Raw genomic sequence first — 17,500 nt, 5'->3', positions numbered from 1 at the left:
GTATAGTGGATGATAGTTATGGCTCGATGCGCGATATACATCATTGGTATATGTGAGTTACTGATTGTATGTTATATGATAACTATATGTTCATTTACAATTATTATACAATTTTATAAACCGTAACAATAAATTATGCTTCTACAAAAGAAACATTTACCTGTATTTACCTGTCTGCGTAGGTTGACCTGATTATTGTATGCCTTAGGTAAACAGCGTTACACATAGTTAACACGCACTTGCTGCAGTTAAAAGTAAAGTTTAGTTCGTGTTAAGTAAACTTTCTTCGTTAATAAATATACAAGAATACTTTTATACTCCTGTAACGGTTAATAATTCCAGCTTCGAACATGTTATAAATACAAGCAATGTAGATATATTGATACAAAGGATCAGGACTATTAAATCACGCAGTTTGAATCAATATTCAACGGATTGAGTTATTGAGTACAGGTTATCAATGTCGGAACCTAGTCCGCTCTGTTTCTCTATTTCTCTACTTTTCTTGATCGACTATTGGAGATAAGGCTAGCCCGACGTTGTTCACATCAATAAACGTATTGATCATGCATATCATTCATATTGATTCCAAGTCAGCGTGGATGCAGTGCCCTTTGAATACAGTTGCGCCTCGCTCTGGAAAAACTGTGCTTAATGCAGTTTTCATAAAATGTCATCCCTTATAAGCCCTTGCAGAAAATACAGACTAAACAAAGACGACATTTTCCGCTCTTATTGTTTTTGTTTCGTTTAAATGAACTATTTTCCCAGCAAATATAATTTAGGAGGAAAGTGTCGTCCCTGATAAGCCTTTGCGGACTGCACAGGCTAATCTGAGACGGCGCTTTATGAAGATGCATTAAACCTTGTTTTCAGAGAGCGGGGCTCAGTAACATATGCGAGGTATCAATATGTGTTTATATTACCGTAATCGGTTTGATGTAAATATAACTATTGTGTATGTATAACCATCTTAAATATCCGACGTCCGCTAAAATAGCCCATTACATGTATTGAAAAAGGAATATAACATTGTTATATTGCATGCCATCAAGTAGTCTGGACACCAATGTATTTCCCTATTAAGTAAAACCCAGCTGCGTGCCATCTGGGAAAAAAATAGCACGAACAACTCTGAAATTGTGAACATTCCCGCCGTGAGATCTTCAGATTTGGAAATATGGGTCTTTTAAATCGCTTGTTACTTAATTCAACAAACCCATCTTAATATTAGTCAAGGTGCAAGTTTTCTGAAATGTTCATTATAAGGGATAATTTTATTTATTCAGATGACACATTTTTAAAAGGACATTGACGCATCTATCATTCCCTTGGAAATTGTTCAGAACGCAATAATTATTTAGGAATTTTGTAATTGTTCCTCAATGTGGAAAATGTCATTTATTGGTAATATATAAAGAAGGCAAACAAATCGCTGATGGGAAGTAGCTCTCTTCTTTAAGATGAAATATGTATCAGTGTCGCTGAGTGTTTTGTTTATTGGACGCTAGTTCGATTCCTATACGTACGTGTGTAAACTCATTTTTGCGTAATACTATATGTTTATGTTGTCTCGTCTTGTTATTCCTCTGCTACAAATTCTTTCTAGCGCAAGTTTTATCTATATTTCATACATATGATTTATTCCCTCAGCAAACTTATTATCTCATTATTTTAAACGAGGATATATACTCATTGTGTTCCTTAATATTTCAAAATTCAACGCTAGCTCAATTCCAACCAGATATTGATTGTGACTTTAATAAACATGCATTTTAATTATTCAAAGACTAGCGATTTACATATACATCACTCGAGCTGGGTTTGCGCATTTGTTGAACAAACTATAAATCGAGGCAAACATACTCGATACGTGCGCTCGAGGCAAGCTAATAAAAAGCAGATACTTTAATCTACATTACAAACATAAAGCCAATACTTATATGTACATTAACAAATATTTTTTTCTGATTCCGGCACGAACTATGATTTATTGAATGTTATACTTTATTACTATGTAAATTGATGAATATATTAATGTATATGACATGCTAGTATTATAAAACTTTAAAAAGTATGTATACATATAGATTTTGTAAGGATGTAAAATAATCATCAATATGAAAACGGCACATTGAACGCAAGCCTGAATAGGATTGTCGCATGTAAAATAAAAAAGCGCATAATACAAAAAAACGTATAAAACATATAACGTATAACTCACATAACGTATAACACAACTATCGTATAACACAAATATCGTATGACACAAAGTGCACAGAACACAATAGCGTATACAACAATAGCGTATAACACAAATAGTGTATACAACAATAGCATATAACAAAAATAGCGTATAAAACAATAGCTATAACACAAATAGCGTTTAAAACAAAAGCGTATATCACCAATAGCGTATAAGAAAAATGACGTAGATAACAACTATAAAAAGCAAATGGAAATTATTTCTCGTAACAGTGTTTGTGATTTCGAATTCAATTTCAAACAAGGTTGTCCTCTGCATCAAAATTCAAGACAAAAGCTAAGAATTTAAAATGCTTTAAGTACTGTTCATATATAAATCGACCTCATTTAATCTGAACAATCGGCATTTCAAGGCGCCTCTTAAACGATATTATTTTGCTATTCCGAAGTACCGAATCGGTAATACAGTGGAACCCCTCTAAGCCGGACACCCCCGGGACCGAGAGAAATTCCTGTTTAGAGATGATTCTGGTTCTTTTGGGGATTTTGACACTTTTACTTTAAGACGGTCAATTACATAGCCTAATGTGGAAAAACACACACTTACAGCAAATTGTGATATTTTATGTATACATAACATTCATTCATATTCCATCACATAAGAACCACACATGTTACTTAATATGTTGATTCGAAAGCAATATCAGTCACAACATATAGCAACATATCTGACTCGTTGCGTGCGTGCGTTTGTGTGTGTGTATTATTGAATTAATGAACTAAAATCATTATCATTGACTTTATATATGTCAGTGACTTAACAATAATATACTCTAGTTATGTTTCTTATCTTTGTAAATAATATAATGGCTGTACTGAGTTGCTTCATTGTGATCTATTGTATGTGTATAGACTCGATTTACTTAATTGTTTATAATCTCTATGATATCTTTTGCTCTTCGTGAATGGAGGAAAATAAAATGATATCTCTCTATCTAGTTTGATTTTGTCTTCTAGAGACAATTTCACGCGCATTCGCTTATAATGAGGTTCGGACAGTTTTAGTCTTTGTTATCTTAATTGCCAGTTTGAAAATCTAAATGAATATCTAACTGCAACTGATTCAAGAACAAAGAAAACATAATTTTATATGACAATCAATTAGCAATTGTAATAAACAACTCAACATTGAATAACATTAAGCTTATTAAAATTAAGCATGGCTTCCTACATCAAAACCAAAACACACTAAAGAACCATATGTTTGTTATCAGTAATTATAATCAGTATTATCACTTCTATTGATCGATATGTACATCACAGGCCAAGTCATTGTATATTGCTTTACGATATTTAAAGTTTGCAAAATTTTCGACCACCTTTATTAATTTCACGCGTCTTTAATCCGCTATTCAAAAGTTATTGACTCTAGGTCTAGGTAGCAATAAACCGGCCCTGAACGGTTTAGAGAGGTAAAATTACAAATGATATAACCCAAATTTGATTTAATGAATGACCGGCATTCGGAAATGAGGGGATTCCGGTCTTGATTACCAAATATGTAATACATGTGTAAATTGTTTTTATAGTAATGTTCTGTGTGTTACAAAACGCTTAATCATTCACAATCTCTGTATTTGTAACGTTATTTTTTATAGTTTAATTAAAAACTGTTTCCTATATATACTTTTTCCAAAGTTCAACTTTGCTTATGACAGTCCGATCAGTCAGTTGTGTAAAAGGCCAATGCATGGTTAATTCCGAATTGGCGGATAAAGTACTTGATTACCTAGTAATGGATAATGCAATTGATGCTCGCGTTTGTGGACTATGTTTCTAAGACAACGGCATTCGGTTAATGGTGTGTTCACAATACGCCACTGGTAGATTTTCAATATATACATGTATACTCAATTCAATAAGTCAGGCAGGACATTGCTAATAAAGATTCAGTCGAATGGTAACCTTTGCGGTATTGAATGATGCTTATATCCAGGTTACATTATACTAAATAATCGTGTTATGTAGGGCTGTACCGTCTAAACAAAATAGCATAATTTCCCTGAAGGCATGTCTTACACTTCAAACTATTGTTCTGTGGTTTTATCTTTTGGAAATAGTGATAGGGCATCAAAATGTGTGCACCGCCAAACCCCTTAGATATGATGAAGTTAGAGACTAAAGTCAAAAAATGCATAGACAAAGGTTATATTCCACTAGAAAACGGCCGAAAAAAAAGGTGTAAAAAATCGATTTTGAATTTTGTTTTATTTTTTCTTGCTTTGACATGACTTTTTATTGCATACAACGTTTTCGCTTAGAACGGCCTTTACGAAAAGGTATGTTAAGGGAGGGGGTAGGGTTCTATTTGCATTTATTTTCGCTTAAAGTTGTCATTTTTAAATTGAATTATATAGGAAAAATGGTTAGTATATTTTGACCTCCGGGGCATATACTTATCAAAGCCCAGTGCGGTGAGAACGTGTAAGTTCCAGTAAACAGCGGCGTTCGATCGAATAGGCTCGTGTTTCGGAACGTGGTTATTTTGGAAGTTGTGGTAGTGGTGGTGTTGGTGGTGGTTTTGGCGTACTGATGATAATGGTTGAAGTCTTTAGTGTTTAAATAGTTGTAGTGAAAATTGTCGTTGAATTAATGGTAGTGTTTGTATCGTTTGTTCTGGTGGTAATTATGACAATGCTTGCAATGGTGGTTATGGTGGAAGTGGTAGTAGTTGTGGAAATAGTTGAATCGGTGGCAATCGTAGATTTGACGTCTGTGTCGGTAGTGATAGTAGTGAGGGAAATGGCGATATATGTGTTGGCAAAGGATCTGGTGGAAGTGGTGGCTGTGATGGTTGTAGTTGCAGTGATGGTTGCAGTGTTGTTTGTGTTGGCATTGTTGTTTGCTTTGGTGGTCATGATGGTAGCGGTTGTGGCGAAAAGTCTATATCCTGCGATCTGTGTGCACTGGAAGCGCCCAGGTCTCGCAGCCGTTTAATAAGATGGCGACTACGAGGGACTTGTACAGTCTGAATTTTGTTGTGAAGCTCATGGAACTTCCTGTCTACAACCTATGTGCCATTCGCTGCAGTCGCCATAGCAATCATTATACGTTACTGAGCGTTACTGCTGTCATCTTTGGACAGGGTAGGTCCCAAGAGTTAGTGTTCTAAGCTGGTCAGTCCTTCCAGCTTCTCGCCGTTCATGCTGGTGTCTGCACTGGTGTTGTTCGGGCTATGTACCATAAACTTTTAATACTTCACACTGACCTTCATCCCGCATGCTCCTTTTCTTTCAGACACGGTTGATCAGGGCTTGGATTGTAATGCTGCTGCCACCGATTGGGTTAATGTCATCAGCGAATCTGAAGTTATAGATTGGTCTTCTTCCGACGGGAATTGAGGTTATAGGTTTTCTAGCATCTCCTGCCTTATACGTTCAAGGCAAAGGTCAAACAGGACCTGGACGGATGTCCACTGACGTCCTGAAGTGGTCACCCATCTGTTCCTTGACAAGTACTGCGCTTTTGGCGTTTCCGTTCTTGGATGACCTTCGCTAGCTCTTCGTCAATGGGGAACCCTCTCAGAATTTTCCAAAGGCCATCATTCCACATGCGGTCGAAAGCTCTCTTAAAGTTTACGAAGTTGAGGAAGAGATCACGTTCGTTTCTCAATGTTGACTCTGCAGTAAAAGATCTGTTCTATAGTTGCTCGGCATTATTTTTCAATCGACTAAGAATGCCGTGTAGCATGAAATTTCCGGGATTGCTGATGGGGCCAATGATGCTGTTATTATGAGCATCACTTTAAGGCAGCCCTTTTTTTAAGGGGATAATAAAAGGATGGAGCTAAGCCCTGGCCCACTTCTTCTTCTCCCAGGTCTTCTAGCACAGTTCCTTCATAGCTTCAGTCGTTCTCTCTCATCCAGCCGTTATCAGCTCTGAAAGGACTTTCTTTAATCTTGTAATTTCAACGTCTTCGCATCGTCATTTTCATCTTTCACCTTTAGTATAGTTGGATTTGCGTCGTTCTCGTCTGGTCTGGAAGCGTTCTGGAGGAGACTGTGTTTTTTCGAGTTAAAAGTGCGCTGATGTCTTCAGTCAAGGACGTTCCCGTAAACGTTTTCAATAAAAGGAAGATTTTCCTAACTGCTTTTGTATGGGTTTTGAGATTGTTGTTGGCCTTGTTATAGCTGTTTGTCGCCTCATTCATTTTCTTCCACACCTCCGTATTCGCTGTCTGGTCTTCTTTCCCAGAGTCCTTGCTGGTGTACTTGCCTAAGATGTTTTTTTGTAGCAGAGGTCAATTACCTCAGTCGATCCTCCTGTCTCTCTTACAATAACTTCTGCGCAGTCATATAGGCCTTTAAGACAGTTAATGAAAGTCTTTTTCGCCATTTAATAGTTCAACCTTCATTCCCGTTATGAAATTGTAACCTTAAACTTGTTTATCATTACACGAATTATAAACGTTTCAACAATTATGTCATCTCATGACATTATGTTGTCAAACGGTATGCGTTTTTCTTATGTTCTAAACAATGGTTTATGAAAAGTATTTGTTTTTATTACTTTATTTGCTTTCGATTTGTGTTAAAAAATTGAATATCTGTAAACCGGTGGCAACATCATTTGAGAAAGCGGATTGTTTATTCCAGTTAGTTACGTATTTTGGGTTACACGGAGCTCGATTTGAGTTAGAAGATGGTGATATTGAGTAAGATGGTACGTTATATTGCGTTAAAATGAGAGCGATCATGAGTTGGCAATACTTGCAGTTATCATTTCATCTTATAAATGATGATATTCACAATTTTAATCGAGTGGGATGGGCAATTTGTTGGTGTATGAATAGTTTGCAATCAAGACATGGCAATATTGTTAATGCAGTATAATTTCTATTCTATATTTACGGTACCCATTATAAAATGATTGGTTTGACATTGCACATTACCTTCATGTAGTTTTTGTGGCGTCTCATGTTGTTTTCATGTCGTTTAATATAGTCTCGTCTTTTTTATAACGTAAACTTTTGCTGTATTGTGTCGCCTCATGTTGTCTCCTTATCTTGTGTTGTCTCGTGTCCTCTCGTGTCGTCTCGAGTTGTCTCATATTGTCTAAATACGTTTCAAGTTGCATTGTATTGCCTCGTGTAGTTTCCTCGTTGCCTCGATTTGTCACGTGTCGTCTAGTTCCTTTTTAAGTTGATTGGTCTGTCAGCTCTGATAACCTTCATACAATTTTCGTGTCTGTCCTCTAAAGATGTTTATATGTGTATACAACATTGTATAGTATCATTCTACATGATGCATCTACATTAAATACTTTATTCAGCATTCGTTTTTAGCTCCACTGGCCAGAGGCCAGCGGGGCTTATGTCATGGTCCTGTGCCCGTCGTGCGTGCGTGCGTTCACTTTTTCTTTAAACATCTTCTTCTCCTAAACTACTGGTCCAATTCTGATGAAATTTCTCATGAATGTTCCTGGGGTGTACCTCTTTAAAATAAGTTAAAAGTATGTCCCTGGGGTCAAATTTGACCATTCCCCGGGGGTCACAAAATTGAACATATGCTTATATAGGGTCTATTTTGTGAAAACTTTCAAAATCTTCTTGTCCAAAAGCATTGGGCCTAAGGCTATCAAATTTGGTATGTAGAAACATCTAATAGTCCTCTACCAAATTTGTTCAAATTATTCCCCTGGGATCAAATTTGACTCTGCCCCGGGGGTCACAAAATTGAACATATGCTTATATTGGGCCTATTTTGTGCAAACTTTAAAAAATTCTCTTGACCATAACCTTTGGGCCTATTTCTACCAAATTCGGTATGTAGTGACATCTAATAGTTCTTTACTTATTTTGTTCAAATTATGCCCCTGGGATCAAATTTGACCCTGCCCCGGGGGTTACAAAAATGAACATATGCTTAAATAAGGGCTATTTTGTGCAGAATTTAAAAATCTTCTTGTTCATAATTATAGAGCCTAGAGCAACTAAATTTGGTATGTAGTGACATCTAATAGTCCTCTACCAAATGTGTTCAAATTATTCCCATGGGCTCAAATTTGACCCTGCCCCGGGGGTCACAAAACTGAACATATGACGTTTATCAGGGGAGATTACTGCGGCCGTGTGGCTGTGACCAACAACAACAACAACATCTTGTAAACATGAGATAAAATCCTGTCATTTAGTGCCATTTTAGATCAGATGGGGACTGATTAAAAAAAGGAATTGAAGTAACAACATGTGTTATGCATGCTTTTTTTATAAATTGTAAAAAGTCGGGTTTTGAAAGTATGTTGAAAGTGACCATATATCCGGATAAAACTATTTCGGATGACATGTTAATTTCATGTCTTTTTTGCAGTGTTAAAACCAGTTTAATAATATCTGATTAATTTTAAAAACACAACTTCCATGAACATAATTATTTCAAGAGAAGTCAATATATATGATACTGCATGGTAAACTCAAACTTTGTATCCAAGAGAAGGTGTTGGAATTAATGAAGTGCAGTGTTCTTAACTATTGTATATGCTGCTTTTTAATAACTATTGATTCATTGTTCCATTTGTGAATCGTGACTCATGAATTGTGGGTATGATTGTCAATTGCTTAACGATCCATATATATTTCTGCCATTTAATAATTTTCTTAATGTTAGTCATGAATTGATCTTAGAAGTCAAATGTTTTACTTAATTAAATACATTTATAAATATAAAGAAATAATCTTCAGATTATCATAATATTCTTAGGCCTGTTGGTCTTAGGGATGTGTGGGTTGTTAATTATATTTTGAGATTCTTCTTAACAAAGAAAGATGCTACTATTGTATTTGTTAAAATGTGTGAAAGGCTCTAAAAAGGAAACCAGAGATTATTAACCATTTACCAAACACTAACAGGATTTTACGGGTTTGTAGCTGACGACTTTATAAATAATTGTGATAAAAGCAGAAATTGCTCAAGATGAACAATTTCTCCTTTTATCACAATTATTTCTACCCTACTTGATCATTTTCTTCATATTCAATTACAATTAAATTGTCGTCTGCAACCTCTTTCAAATTGGGACAGTCCAAAATGTGTCGTTTGGTAAAGGGTTAAGGCATTTTGATTCCTATGGGTCTTGTTAATCTGTTTCAAATCAAATGCGTAGATTTGCTCTTCAGCATCTAAAAATATGTGAAATAGAAAGAACAACACTATTTTGGAGAGATAAATGTACTTACGTTATAAGCAAAGGACCTGTGCAACAATTCCCGGGGTTTTTAGTCTGTTTGGTTAACACCTAGTAACGTTTTCCATGTATAAAATGCTCAACCTTCCAACTTTAAGCGCCCAGTTGGGCGAGGGATAGAAAGAGAAAGTCACATGTTTGAGTACATTAAAACCCATGCGCATTGCACGCTTTTTTCGCATAAAAAAACAATGGAACGATACAGGGCCATCATGGCCCTCTTGTTATATAAAGCAGTCGGATATCGCCTTAGTTAAGGCGTTTCCGTGTGTCACGTGGCCCTTTAATATAGCATTCGTTTTTTCATAAAGTCAGATATCACCTTATTTCTGACGCTTCTTTTCTCACAAATACGGTTATTCAATCATGCATTTGATTTATCATGAAGTCTGATAGCACCTTATACAAGACGGTTCCCTTTCTCACGTAGACGGTTATTTTATCATACATTTGATTGAACATTAAATCAGATATCACCTTATTTCAGGCGTTTCCCTGTGCCAAGTGGCTTGGTGTGGCTGCATGGATGACCTGCAGAAGGATCAGATGTTTATGGATTGTATGATGGGATACCAGACATTTGTACAACAGGCTGCTCAGACCGGGGGAAATATGGCAACCGTGATGTGCAGGTATGGACGATGTAATCCTAAACGAAAGGCATCGAATCTTACATTTTCTGATTCCCGATATCATTTTCAAATCTTGCGAACCTCGTTTCCGAAAAAATCGAGCTGAAAGATTGGAAATCAAAAATCAAACCGGTTAAGTGCAACCAGTCAAGCAAGCTTCTCTCGTGACGTAATTTTGTATGGTGCTTTTTGAAGAACAGTATATTATTTATTGAAATGATCTCATATCCTGTAGGATATGTTTTCTCACATGGGTTAACAAATATGTTCGCATTTATTGTTGGCGTATGCATGATAAGCGCACTTTGTTTTGCGATTGTGATGTACGGCATTATGAATCAATATTTTACCGACCGACAAATAGAAATAATACAATCTCATATGGAATAAATAATTGAAATATGTCGCCATTCTTTTTTAACAAAGTCCGTTTGATACTGCACTATATATTCGCTTATGTATGTGCATATACTCGGATATATTTTAAACACTAGAACCAATAATGTTAATATTTTCTGTACATTTTTAAATCGGTTTGAATCCTGGGTTAGTTATAAATAAGAACTTGCTACAATTGGCATCAACCGTATACTGCAATGATTGATAGAGAGGCAATACATTATTGTCCTAGTATTGGGACTTTCTTGCTTACTTCGACTATTCAACAAATAGTTCAAACAATATTTCTCACCTCAATGTCGGCATCGGCGTACGCTTAATGCTCTTGTTAAGGAAATGAAATACATAATATTTTTTTAGCACGATTATGCCCATGTTTCACTAATACAGAACTGTTTACGTGTAGGTTGAAATAACTATCGCTGCTACTAATACAGATATCTATTTTCAAATGTATTTATACCATTGTCATCATCGTGCCTCATCCCAAAGAGCCAAAAAAATAGCTGCAATGTGCATAATTATGCCTGTTATTATACTTTAATTTGTATCTCTTATGGAGTTGCATATTTATATATATGCAAAGTGTGCGCTTAATAACTTGAGTCAAGAACGAGATATTATGCTGATATTGTTCTAGTGGATAACAAGCTAATCTAACAAGGAGTTGCATTTGGAACCTTTGTGGGTAAGATATCTGTTTCTAAAATAGAAGAATTGTGTGTGCTTTATAGCATTAGTGTTGATAAATTTATTTTGTTGTAATTTTATGTTTTTGTTGACATGAAGATCTAGGGTGGTTTTGTTTATTGAGCCAGTGTGATCAATGTCATTTTTAGCAGGGGTGTTTTCGGAGAACACCCGAGGTATTTTCATACCCAGCTTGTCGTCCGCCATCCGGCGTCCGCCGTGCTAAAACCTTTACATTTTGCTCTGAAATCAAAGTGCTTCTACCTCCAACTTTGAAACGTTAAATGTAGTTGCACCATGATGAGTTCTACACGCTACACCCATTGTTGGGTCACTAGGTCAAAGGTCTAGGTCACTGTGACCTCTAAAACAAATAAATGAAAACAAACTGACAAGCTTTCATTTATTCAAAACTGCATCCGCAACCGAGCGTCGGCACCTGTTATGCGGTGTTCTTGTTACTTACAAAATCGTTTTAACCAGGTTTTCCGAAGGAAAAAACTGGTTATTAGATTGGCGAGTGCGGGCGGGCTGGGGGGCTGGCGGGCTGGCTGGCGGGCTGGCGGGCTCGCTGGCGGGCTGGCGGGCGGGCGGAACAAGCTTGTCTGGGCCATAACTATGTCGTTCATTGTCAGATTTTAAAATCATTTCGCACAGTTGTTCACCATCATTGAACGGTGTGTCGCGCGAAATAATTACGTCGATATCTTCAAGGTCAAGGTCACACTTTGAGTTCAAAGGTCAAAAATGGCCATAAATAAGCTTGTCCTGGCCATAACTATGTCATTCATTGTGAGATTTTAAAATCATTTGGCACATTTGTTCGTCATCATGGGACGGTGTGTCGCACGAAAGAATCACGTCAATATCTCCAATGTCAAGGTCGCCACGACTAAAAATAGATTTTTTTTAAAAACAAACTTACAAAGGGGGTTAATTTTGTTTGTTCATTTCAAAATTTCAGTTTTTTGTCATATATAAGGTGACTGGTCGAACATTTACATTTAAAATTTAAAGCGAAAGGATACTTGAGCGCTGTATCGTTGGACATGTTTTGTTTTAAATAACCTCTGTCTCACATGTTACACTTACGTTTACGCATATATGTTTGCTTATAAAGCACAGAGGGGCAAGCTGCAATTGGATGTCTCATTGACTTTGGGTCCCGTTGTCCAGATCTGTTGCAAGGCCAGGGCTTAGACCCAGAACAGATAACGGCAATGTGCAGCCAGGCAGCCGGAACCGGTGGTTTTAGTGAGTACATCCTGGGGTTATTGAAGCACAATAGAGTAAAGCATATCCATACTTCTATTTTTAATTTGATGATTTTCAACGACCATCTTCTTAAATTTCATGTGTAGCATATTTGATTAGGACGTCGATCTTATTAACACGTTTATGCTTGTTATCACATCTTTTAAATTTGTTATTAGACTTGTAGCATAGTACGTATGGCGGTCTTCTTCCAAGGGTGTTCAAATTATGCTCCTCGGGTATCTATTGGAACCCATCATAGGGTAACTTGTTCATCGTAAGATTGAAGTGTAAAAAAATAAAAATATCACGTGACTTATTGCGACCACGACGTTTGATATTTAACATGTAACATAATAAGTATGATAGTCCTCTACACAGTTTGTTATATCATGGTAACACTTTTACCCACGAAATGGCGAAATTTTTTGAAGACAAGTATCAGTTAAATTCATACTAAACAATAAAGAAGTATACACTATAAATTCGATATCGCCTATTTCTTCTTAAATCGTATCATCAGCTAGCACAAGTCACCTTGGTATGCAGGCATACCAACTGATGCAAGGTGTATTCCCTAAGTCATGTTGTATGCATGTATCCATGTCAGTAACAACACTTTTCAGGTAAGACGTGTATGGATGCCCAGAATTGTCTGGCCTTAAGTATGAGTATGGGTGGTTCAGAGCTCCCCACTCCGAAAACAAAGTTTGGATACGTTCCTGAACTGATGAAACAAATCTGCGGGTATGTTATAAATACACTACATTGAATGCAGTTGCATTTTGTTTTTCATGTGCAATAATTAAAGGCACCATCATGCAACCATATGAATTTATTTTGTTCAGATCACTTTCAGATGTGATCCGCTGCGTTACACTGGAAGTAAAGAATTTGCAATAATTAAAATAACAATCATGTAACCTTAAAAACTTCCTTTGTACAGATCATTTTCGGAGGTGTTCAATTGCGTTACGCCTCAAGTTGAGAATGAATGCTCATTGGTTGTGGACGGTGTTCGCAACATCTCTGCCATGGTCCAGATGGGCATGCCTCCTGGTTTGATGTTCCCGAAATACGAGACACTTAGGATGCTTGCCAAAGAACGCTGCCCGACGCTGCCAAAAGGTACGCCTGTTATTTCTCTGAAGACAATCACTCAATACCAAAATTATTGTATTATATTAATACTTAAATATTATACTCCCATATGTTCCACCTTAAAAAAAATAGAAATTAAAACAATATATATATACAGAGGAGTGAATAACTGATATCATGTATACCAACCTTGAAACAAGGGTGAGAAATATGCGCTTTATTTCAATGGTTTAACAATTTTCACTTATGAAATAGAACAAAGAAAATGCAATGTTCATGTTTATCTTTAGATTTCGGAACATCCCGTTGTGTTTATGACACTCTCCAGAACCAGACTTTCGAGGACTGCCTTAACACAGTAAACAGAAATTATACAACTCCGGGGAAAAAGGTTTCCTGCGGGTAAGTTCAATTGAGACATAAAGTCAAAGCAATTCAGGTCGATGTTCCGTTGTCAAAAACACACGTCATGAGGATAAATAGCTATGCAATTGTTACCTCACAACGATGTACAGTTCTCTGTATGTTTGTGGTAACTTGTCGAAATTTTTAGTTACGATTAGAAACTAGAAACGACATAATTATGTATTTTTTCATACGATGAATGATACTTTTTATTGATAATAATTGTCTCGATATATATTTATTTAGCTCTGTTAATGAGCAGTTATATAACGCATGTTTATGACGTTAGATGAATTATGTAGATCATAGTATGTTGTTCGTATATATAATTCTGAAATAATTGTATGAGCGTATACAGAAATGATCCATGAAGACAATTCCTGATTTTCCTTCCTGTATTAAAATTTCGGCCTGGGCCTTTCTTGAATTAATGTTTGTTAGAAATATGTTGTTCAAATATGTGAGAATGTGGTCGAAAGAGTTCTTCCGAAGTTTTAACACGATGCCGAAATGTTTATAACAGGCGGACACAAAGACGCCTCATTATAAATTAAATAATACTAAACCGTTAGTTAATTACGGATGATTATAACACATTCTTCGTTTATCTCAGAGCCGTTGATGCTCGTCTGACCTGTCTCTCTGACATCCTGGTTGCTAAGTGCGGGAAGGGACACTACGACGGTATCGTCAACCACGCCGAATATTTCTTCACTGACGAGCCGCTCACCTGTGACCGCACCAGCTCGGCGGCCAATGCGTACCTGTCTATGATGACGTCTCTCTTTGCTGTGCTATTTGTACTGATCATGTCCTAGGTTTAAGAAAATAGATATCATTATCTATGTACATGTTTATGCTTTTTTACAAACAAAACAATCGAGTGGTTATTGAGATATGATTCCTGTATTGACCATTGCCTAAAATGATATCGGTAGTTTGACTTTATCATATGGAGTTCAAACAATTCACATGTTCAAATATTAATTAAATGGCAATGCTAAATAATATATAAAGTATAAGGTAATTAAAAGCACATGATTTATTGAAGATCAATAATTATCAACATTATAATATAAAAAGGTTAGATAAAATATAAGATACCAATGTATTAAGAACAAATTACAAAGCTTGACTATCAGATGACAATCGGAAAATTTATAGAACTAATAAAAGCTTGTATATATTGAAGTTGTAGATTGTTGACCGAGAAGCAGTAGTTTAGTTCTTGTTTCTGCCTTATTATGATGCGTTCACTTTTATTGTTTGATATGTGTATGTTTTAACAATATTATATGCCTAGATTGAATTATAAAAGCAACAGACGATCATTCTCCTCCTAGGCCTTTACAACATAGATTTGACTGCTTGTAAATGTGGAAAGAAACCCTCACTTGCTGCTGAATAAATACTTTATATTCAAGACACATTTTCAAGTCAACTAATTTATATAATTTAACAGGAGAGCGTCTAGTCCGTATTCCTTATTAAAGGAAAACTATGAATGAGCTTTACAATAATGCAAAGGGCTGAAAGAGAATTTATTTTTTTTATCATACTTAATGATTTGATATGTGGGGTTAATTACATATAATTATATTTCCACGTTTTATGTACATTTTTCAAATATTGTATCAATAGTTAACCTGATAGCGTTTTGTTTCGTATGTGTATGCTTTTAGTGTATTTTACTGAATGTTTTAGTCAGATAGTTGTTTTAGGCAACCTTGTTTCATTTGAGATTGCAAAAGCATCTTTTGACAATCATGTAAGTGATATTGTACATATTGAAGCAGTAATCACTTATCATTCTTAGGGAAGTGTTGTCTTTTGTATTTATTCTAAATCAATGTGTTTTGGTATTGTGGTGATACCCTTGTTCAATTACTAAATATAAACCGCGACAACATTATCAGGGTAAAATGTCTTATCATGAAACCTAAGCGTACCTGAAAGGGTGTGTCCTTTATTTCATTTCCTTCAAATAACCCAATAAAACCAAGTGCGATAAGTTGGTATAAATAAATAAACTTGTAAAGAATAAAACTAGTTTATCTTATATCTTAGATGCACATTACACATTACAACGTTCTCAGAAACAAGTAATGTGTTTCAACAACGTCATGGACACAGAACAATACAGAGTTTTCGGATAAATGCAAGATAATTTTCCCTCATTTTGATGAAAAAACGTATTTGATGCTCGAATTAAAACTCTGTTACTTAAATCTTTCTTGTTTAATTTATTATAAGGCTGATTGTCTTATACTCTGGTTTTTTAGTTAATATCATGTGAAAGCGATAACATGGTAAAATACGTAACCATGCTAACAGGTTAATGACAACTCAATACATTTCATTTTTGATTGATTGTCGATATACAATTTCTAAATAACATGTTTACATCTTAACATGGACATAGCAACTATATTTATTTGACATCTTTTAAATATTTGTTTACCAACGAAATTCATAACGATTTTAGGCTTTGTTATGTAACAAGAACATTCAATCTTTGTCAGGTCACGAGAGGTTTGTTACCATGAAACATATTTATTATACATACATACACATATATTAAATAGTTAATTGCCAACATATATGTAGGGCACGTGGTAGCAGATAACGTTGCTAAAGTCGTAAATTCTCCTGCTATTTGACAATAACAATTTCGATGATAAATAAGTTTGTAAAGAATTGCATTAATTAAATGTAAATTTGTTTTTACATACATTAAAGTTCTGACACGGAAGACTTGACAATTGCGACATCAAGTACCGACTGTGCGGGTAAAAGCGGGTTTGCCATCATGTTGCGAAATCAATAAGATTAATGTATATTCATGTCGCTAATCTGGGACGACACTGTACGCACATTTATTTAACACCATTTTGAGAGAGCGCGGTTCATAAAGGTGCGTGGAGTTGGCACACCGCTCAGTAATCAACATCAGCTCAGCAAATTACGAATGCTGATCTGGCACAGCATCTAGTTCGACATTTCCGATCAGTATTCATGTTAAACGTGTTACGGCTAATGCTGAGCCAGCACAACACTCTAGCGCGATATTCCAGATCAGAATTCGTTCAAACAGTGATACTGCGAATGCTGACCAGCTCTGCACTCCAGAGCGACAATCCAAATCAGCATTCGTTTTAAAAGCGTTCGGTATAACGGCAAAAGCTGAGCCAGCTCGGCGGGACATTCTAGAGCAATATTCGTTTTAAATGTATTTCGGCGATTGCTGAGCCAACACAGCAGTCCAGCGCGACATTCCAGATGAGCATTCGTCTTGTAAGAATAATGGGGAATGCTGCGCCAAAACAGCACTCTAGCGCTAGATATCATATCAGCGTTCGTTTCAAAAGTATTACGATAAATGTTGAGCTAGCTCAGCACTCCAGCGCGACATTCTATATCAGCATTCGCTTTAAAAAAGTTGCGGCAAATGCTGAGACAGCTCAAGACTCCAGCGCGACATTCCAGATCAGCATTCGTTTCAAAAGCATTAAGGCGATTACAATAGCCAGCTGAGCACCCCAGAGTACGTTCTAGATCAGCCTCAGGTTCGA

At 36.0% G+C, this 17,500-nt stretch overlaps 1 protein-coding gene across 3 annotated transcripts in view; it reads left to right on the top strand.

Annotated features, from left to right (window-relative positions):
• Positions 1 to 15,974, top strand: part of LOC127834394 (uncharacterized) — a 17,808-nt gene extending 1,834 nt beyond the window's left edge. Inside the window, exons 1-7 of one of the 3 annotated variants that reach the window (XM_052360221.1) lie at positions 1 to 52; positions 9,935 to 10,079; positions 12,289 to 12,422; positions 13,049 to 13,169; positions 13,369 to 13,550; positions 13,814 to 13,925; positions 14,542 to 15,974. The exon at positions 1 to 52 is cut by the window's left edge and continues 70 nt beyond it. In XM_052360221.1, the coding sequence (XP_052216181.1) occupies positions 10 to 52; positions 9,935 to 10,079; positions 12,289 to 12,422; positions 13,049 to 13,169; positions 13,369 to 13,550; positions 13,814 to 13,925; positions 14,542 to 14,746 (942 nt within the window). In that variant the 5' untranslated portion in view covers positions 1 to 9 and the 3' untranslated portion in view covers positions 14,747 to 15,974. The remainder of the gene's footprint in view (positions 53 to 9,934; positions 10,080 to 12,288; positions 12,423 to 13,048; positions 13,170 to 13,368; positions 13,551 to 13,813; positions 13,926 to 14,541) is intronic. The other 2 variants (XM_052360222.1, XM_052360220.1) reach the window with 2 other exon arrangements.
• Positions 15,975 to 17,500: the final 1,526 nt, after the last annotated feature.

The sequence above is a fragment of the Dreissena polymorpha genome, chromosome 6, assembly GCF_020536995.1.
Source record: "Dreissena polymorpha isolate Duluth1 chromosome 6, UMN_Dpol_1.0, whole genome shotgun sequence".
Classification (NCBI taxonomy): domain Eukaryota; kingdom Metazoa; phylum Mollusca; class Bivalvia; order Myida; family Dreissenidae; genus Dreissena; species Dreissena polymorpha.
The sequence above is the reverse complement of the archived record's forward strand: the minus strand, read 5'-3'. Positions and strand labels throughout refer to the sequence as shown.